Genomic DNA, 6,608 nt, shown 5'->3' with positions numbered 1-6,608 from the left:
GAATAAATCCACAACTTGGTTCAAGTTTCATGACATTCTTCCAAAAAAATGACAAAATGGTTACTTGGTAGAAACCAAGTTAATCATTGTTCATCAAAAGGTCTAAACTTATTCAGTAATAGTACTAGGTAAAATTGCTGAATGAAAAAATTACTTGTTTAAACTTTAAACTTTTAACCATTCTACAAAGATATTTTGTCCTACAACCAACAAAATTCTTACCAATTTTGATTTTAAGAAGTAACCAATTCACTTGTATTAAACTCCAAACTCTATTTTAAATTGAGATCCTATTTGCATCTCTAATATCAGAAACCCTAAATACCCGAATTAGCTCCAATCGAACATAAGTTTCAAACAAGCAAAATGTACAAATTACAATAACAATCAACAATAAACAATCCAAATTAGAAGCATGTTATAAATGAACTCCATCCATTAAATATTAGTGGACATCAATAAATGGTAAATCCACATCCACATACTTAATAATTTTAACCAAAAGATTTAACACAACACAACAATAACACAAACACATGCAAATCTTCCTCTAATAAGGCCTATACCTCATATCCGACCTTGAAGATCTCCCACCACTGCCCATACTTCCACCTAACCCGCCCATGCCGCCGCCTAAGCCGCCCATGCCTCCCCCCATCCGCCCCATCCCTCCTCCCATCCTCCCCATCCCACCATAACCCCACTACAAAATTTAAAATTAAAATTAAAAACATCTTTTAACATCAATCTTTCATTTTGATAAAGAGAACAAAATAAAAACAAATCTAGCTACATTTAAAAAAATTAGGTTATGTTTGGCGTAATAGTTGAAAATCTAGCTGTTAAATAAAAAGCTAGCTGATAACTGAAATGAAAAACTAGCTGATAAAAAATATCGTTTGGTAAAACTAGCTGCAAAATATAAAATGACTTAGGCTGTGTTTGGCACGATATAGCTAGCTGATAAGCTAGCTTATTTTTTGAGTTTTTTTTTAAAAACTACTTAAACTAGCTTTTTAGGAGCTTTTTTAAAATTTTCCAAATATGTCCCCTTAATTAATTATATAAAAACATTCTTTTAAATGTTCTTTTATATCTTTCAGCTAGCTTTTCAGTTAGTTTTACCAAACGTTATTTTTTATCAGCTAGCTTTTCAACTACCAGCTAGCTTTCCAGCCATGTGCTAACTTTTCAGTTAACAGCTAGCTTTTCAGCTAATACGCCAAATATAGCCTCAAAAGGACATTTAAAAGAATACGTTTCTATAATAATCATGGGGTATATTTGGAAACTTTTAAAAAAGCTCCTAATTAACTAGTTATATAGCCTTTTAAAAAGCTAGTTTATAAGCTACTTTTTGGATTGCCAAAACATGATAACTTAGAAAAAAACTCGAATAATAAGCTAGCTGTGACATGCCAAACACAGCCTTAGTCTTTTTGCAAAATTAGTGGTTATTTATGGAATAAAAAAAAGGTTAGATTTGTCTTTTTCTCTTTAAAAACAAAAAATACTCACATCATCAAAATCCAAGCTTCCATACATTCTTCCATAGCCTCGCATGGGCCCATAACTACCTCCATACGGTTCAGGATTTTCCAAATATGCCCCTCCTCCTCCTCCTCCACTTGACCCCCCATCATCAACAGGTGTAGCTGAATCTATTGCAACCTAAAAAAATGCAGAAATTACTCCACAGTCCACATAACTATATAAATTGCAAAATTGGTCCCTATTGTATGCTAAAATCAACAGCTTTTGTCCAACTTTTACTTTTGTTACAAATTTGTCCTCATTGTTTCATTTTGTTGCGAGTATGGTTTTGTGGTTGATCGATACTAACTCGGTTGTTGGTTTATTTCAAAATGACTATATTGCCCTTAGACCAAACCCAGGGAAAAAAAAACAATACACTACAGGGACCAAATATGTAAATTTACCATACCATTATAACTTTCATCAACATAACTCATAAGAAGTTTTTTGTTAAAAGTTAAAACGTATCATATTCAATAAATGGAAAATAATTTAAAAAGTTATATTTTCCAGATATTTTAAAATAAAATACGTTATGATTTATGAAAATGTTACCAACAAAATTACAAATTTGGTCTTTGATATATATTATTGTGGGGTTACGTCAAAGGGCAAAATTGTCATTTTACAAAAGAACTAACACATGAGAAGTTGGATTTAACCAACGAAAAGCAAAAAATTTGTCTTTCATTCTGAGTATGCAACATACACATAGAAAAAAATCTATAATTATTCTAAAAAAATATTAAAAGTTACATAAAAAAAAAATTAAAAATATAAATTTTTTAAAGTACCTGTTGTCCACAAATCTCATGTGACCTTCTTGACACACGATCTGCAACACCATCTTCAGCAAATGTCACAAAACCAAACCCTCTGTGACCAGATCTTTTTGGATCCTATATATTATTATTAAAGCTGTTAATTTTTTTAAATTGACCATCTTGCCCTTGGACCAAAACCAAGAAAAAACAGTATGATCATCAACTTGCAAACATCCATCAGCAAAACATTCTTATCGCTATGGTTCAGCCAATACAACGTATCTTTTTTTCATTCTAGGTCCAAGGGTAAAATGGTCATTTTCAGAAAGTATCATCTCAGTATTTAGATTCAATGAACAAGAGACCAAAACCATCAATATGAAACATTAAAATAAAGACCAAACGTATAAACAGTTCTTTTAGAAACCAAAATGGTTATAAAACTATTCCTTTAGGGACCAAAACCAAAAGGATTGATAAAATCAAGGACCAAAATTGTAAATTAAAATACCTTTGGGACATAAGCATCCAAAATTCTCCCAAATCTTCCAAAATATTGGCGAAGATCTTCTACACTAGCATCCTGAGAAAGCCTACCAACAAAGATTTTCTTTCCCATTCCCCGAGTTGACTCACCTCCTGTGAAAATCATGAAATTATATAAATAATTGTTCTGATTATTTTAATTTAATTCTATGGAAAATGAAAATGAAAACATACTTCCATAAATGGGGGCCGGGTAATCATATGATGTAGGAGCACCTAATGCAGCATATCTAGTTGTCACATACGCATTATATGCACCATATCCTCCACCTCCTCCTCCTCCACCACCACCACCACCACCGCTACTGCTGCCGTGAGACATCCGGCTAACTGGCCGGAAATCATCTTCTTTGGGTGTTGCTCGGTCAACAACCACAGTTGACCCCCCTAGTTCATGGGTTTCAGACATGAGATCATCCACAGAATCTGTAAACAAATAAGATAATAAGTTAATTGCTTGAAAGTTTAATCAAAATTAAAAAGATTTAAATCTTTAATGGAATTACCAGCAGTTGCAAAAGTAATGAAACCAATTCCACGATGCCCTTTGGTGCTTGGATCCTAAAGAAATTAGATATTAAGTTCCCATAAAACAAATTAACAGAAGAAAAGAGAAAATTTTATGTACCTTGGGCATGTACAAATCTGTAATTTCACCAAATTTATCAAAATGGCTGGAAAGAAACAAGCACGTTGTAAGCAAAAGGAAAATATAGAGTGTATAAAATGATTAAAATCTACCTCCTGAATTCATCTTCTGTAACTGAGGGAGGAATTCTAGCAACAAATATCCTGGTGACTTTCTTTGAAGGAGCTCTCATTTCCTCCTAAAGAAGAAGAAAAACAGCAAATTTTATTAAGATTATGAAATTTTTAGAAGTAGGATATGAGAAAGTGTTGGAAAAAAAACCTTTGGTGTGGCTATTTTTACTTCAAGTGCTCTATTCCCTAGGAAGTGTTCACTTGCAAGTGCAGCCTATAAAAAGTATCATCGCAAAATGATTTACATTAACAAGTATGAAGATCTATCGATCTTGTATGTAATAAGAAAGTTTGAATAAACAGTAACTTGCCTTGGCATCTTCAACTGTTGCAAAGGTTACATATCCAAAACCACGAGATCGACCACTTGAGCGCTCCTGGAGTTATAAAATCCAGTTTAAACATCAAGATTGAATTTGTTCAAAGAAATTCAGATTGGTTTATCACATTTAATCAAGAAAGAGAAAGGAAGCAGAAAGGATTGATCTTTAAAGCTTATTCCTTTGGAGAAAATTTCATCATACAAAAGACATTGTTGTGATTCTAAAGTGTGACTAACCTTCATCACGATGCAGTCCTCCAAATCGCCATATTTGCTCATGTAATCCTTCAGACCATCGGTATCGACATCCCAAGGGATGCCCAATACCTAACATGGTAATATATACATACAGACATACCATGGATTTGAGTTCTCAGTGAAACGATGAAACAGAAACAAAAAATGATGGCATAAGGAGAAGCTTACCACGAGTTTTTTCTCAGACATACTGGAGAAAACAGGTATTTGGGTTTACAGTGAGAAAATCACACAAAACAACACTCAATTCCTTCTCTTTAGCTCTCGCGGTCTCACCAAATTCCTCACTCTCTATTAATCTCTCACACACGAAGACGAAGAAGACTCCTGCACACAATACACACACCTCTTTCTCACACACAATCACCATCATCATCAATATCATCATATTCCAATACAAACTCACCATTTTTATCATCTGTACATCTGAAAAAACGTATACCTAAAATGGAATAATTAAACGATCGATTACCGATACCTTCGATTATATAGTTTTGTTCGGAATTTCAAAACCCTAAATCACAGATCCCTCGGGTCGGGCCACACTCCACTCTCGGATCTCTCTCGCGCTCTCTCTCTCTCTCTCTCTCTCCAAGGCGCCGCTCAGCTACGCTCGTCTAATTGCAAAAAAGAGCTTACCAGGAAAGGGAATCGTATATTTGGATATTATCTTCATGGGGAAAGTGACATTTAGGACCTTATACTAAGCTTAAACATCATTTATAACCCTAATGTTGAATTCTTTTTACAAATTAGTACTTGCATATTTTTCAAGTAAAAGTATGAGTTACTTATAGAAATGGCCTTTGTGGTTGTCCAAAAGTCATACTTTCTGCCTAATATTTTCTAATAAACGTTTTGTTCCTAACTTTGAATTTTATTGTGGAAAAGATATTTCCTCTCATGCCTTCTATTTTTTTTAATCAAATGAATTTATAGATTATAATAGTTTAATATATATCGATTGAAGACAAACGGGCAACAAACTGCACCGCTAGTCCTTTCTGGATGGCAAAATCAATTCTTTTGAAAACAATATTTGTGTATCTAGGAGATATGACATTAGAATGCATGACCCGTTGGACTCTATTAAGGAGCTCTACCGCCTCTGGTGCGAGAAAACCAAATGTATCAAATGCAAAAGGTACAAACACATGTTGATTTTCTATACATGCATTATCGTGCTTTACCACTTTGCATGCAACGGCTTTCAAAGCGGCATGCCCTGATGTGAAACCCCCTCTCCCCAAACCAACGAGAGGAGAGACCACAATAAGATCCACGCACGCATACTTCCCTCCTATCCATCCAAAGACCAAAATGTCAACCGATCTAAGAGTGGACCTTCTATCATGCGGGTCCGTCAAAAAGTTCGCTGGCGCTTCTTTATTCACAGAAATATCAGCACGCCGACAAGCATCAAAGAGAACATCCTCAACCACATCATGTTTGTACTTGAAACCAGGGAGCTCGCTACAATGAACCGCGTGTTCCCCAAAGGTATCCAACATGCCTTGCGGCAAACTGGGTATATCTCGTCAATTGGGAATAAGGGAATCATGAGGCGGTAGCGAATGATAGTTCGATACTCCACATGAGACATATGCTAGTCAAGACCATCAATAGGGATAGTTAGCAGAAAATCATGAGCATGAGGTGCCCGCAGACACTCAAAGACTGCTTTCTGTCTGACAGTCATGTTGAAGTCGACTTCCATATCTTGGACGATTTTGCTAAAAAGGGCACACGCCAAAGCTTTTTGGGATTTAGGGGGGCGGTGTCCTTATTAGTGAAACCACTACAATCAAATCCCAGAATCGTATCGCGAAGACGGGTCATAGCACATAGGTAATCCGAGTCCATACCAAATGCACCACTGTCACGTAGGATGTGGTCTTGTGATGCCCAAAATTGGAATGAGAGAAAAAAGAAGAGGGTCCAAGGGGTCACCTTGCTACACCCTAGTGGCAGACCATATATGTTGGTCTCCAATATAAAGTCTCGCTGCTTGCCCGTACGAGAAATTCACCCACAAAGAAATGTAAATGCACATTTTTTTAACCTCGTGGAGCAATGCTTATCGATCCACTAGGTTAAAGGCATTCGAGAAATCAACAGTCAGCATTACAAGAGACTCATCAGCTTGGTGTTCACTCAACACCCTATTAGCACTGTGTAACACAGCCTCAGCACCACCGAATACACCAACCCCAAACTGAAAATCATTAAGGTACTTGACCATTTCTTTACCCACACTTTCATGGCAACCTTGGAAACCAGACGTCTCCATATAGTGCCTACTGCAATCGGATGGATCCCGTTGTCAGGTTTAAGTAGAGGCGTAAGAGGAGCGGACGCAACAAACTCTACCAAAATGGTTGGACATCTTCCCGCTAACAATAAATTAACCATTGAAATGA

General features: G+C 35.9%; 1 protein-coding gene across 2 annotated transcripts; it reads right to left on the bottom strand.

Annotated features, from left to right (window-relative positions):
• Positions 1-394: 394 nt before the first annotated feature.
• LOC145037049 (RNA-binding (RRM/RBD/RNP motifs) family protein) lies at positions 395-4,833 on the bottom strand. 2 transcript variants are annotated; one of them, XM_078985596.1, is made up of 13 exons: positions 4,595-4,833; positions 4,357-4,515; positions 4,168-4,257; positions 3,920-3,985; positions 3,757-3,822; positions 3,588-3,673; positions 3,475-3,520; positions 3,353-3,407; positions 3,021-3,272; positions 2,812-2,939; positions 2,331-2,435; positions 1,519-1,671; positions 395-703 (listed from the first exon to the last, which is right to left on the bottom strand). In XM_078985596.1, exons 2-13 carry the CDS (start codon positions 4,375-4,377, stop codon positions 551-553), a joined length of 1,221 nt encoding a protein of 406 aa, XP_078841722.1. In that variant the 5' UTR covers positions 4,378-4,515; positions 4,595-4,833; the 3' UTR covers positions 395-550. The 2 variants fall into 2 exon arrangements, with proteins under 2 accessions (XP_078841722.1, XP_078841723.1); XM_078985597.1 differs by having other exon boundaries at positions 4,667-4,833.
• Positions 4,834-6,608: the final 1,775 nt, after the last annotated feature.

This window comes from Lactuca saligna, chromosome 3, assembly GCF_052625555.1.
Source record: "Lactuca saligna cultivar CGN05327 chromosome 3, ASM5262555v1, whole genome shotgun sequence".
Taxonomy (NCBI): Eukaryota; Viridiplantae; Streptophyta; class Magnoliopsida; order Asterales; family Asteraceae; genus Lactuca; species Lactuca saligna.
Note: the sequence above shows the minus strand (reverse complement) of the source record. Positions and strands in the feature narration are given on the sequence as shown.

Excerpts from the sequence above, each read along its gene's own strand:
- LOC145037049 (XM_078985596.1), bottom strand. The coding sequence starts at position 4,377 with ATGTCTGAGAAAAAACTCGTG. Across the intron at positions 4,258-4,356 it reads TGTCTGAGAAAAAACTCGTG|GTATTGGGCATCCCTTGGGA; the intron begins GTAAGCTTCTCC and ends TTACCATGTTAG. Across the intron at positions 3,521-3,587 it reads ACAGAAGATGAATTCAGGAG|CCATTTTGATAAATTTGGTG; the intron begins GTAGATTTTAAT and ends GTTTCTTTCCAG.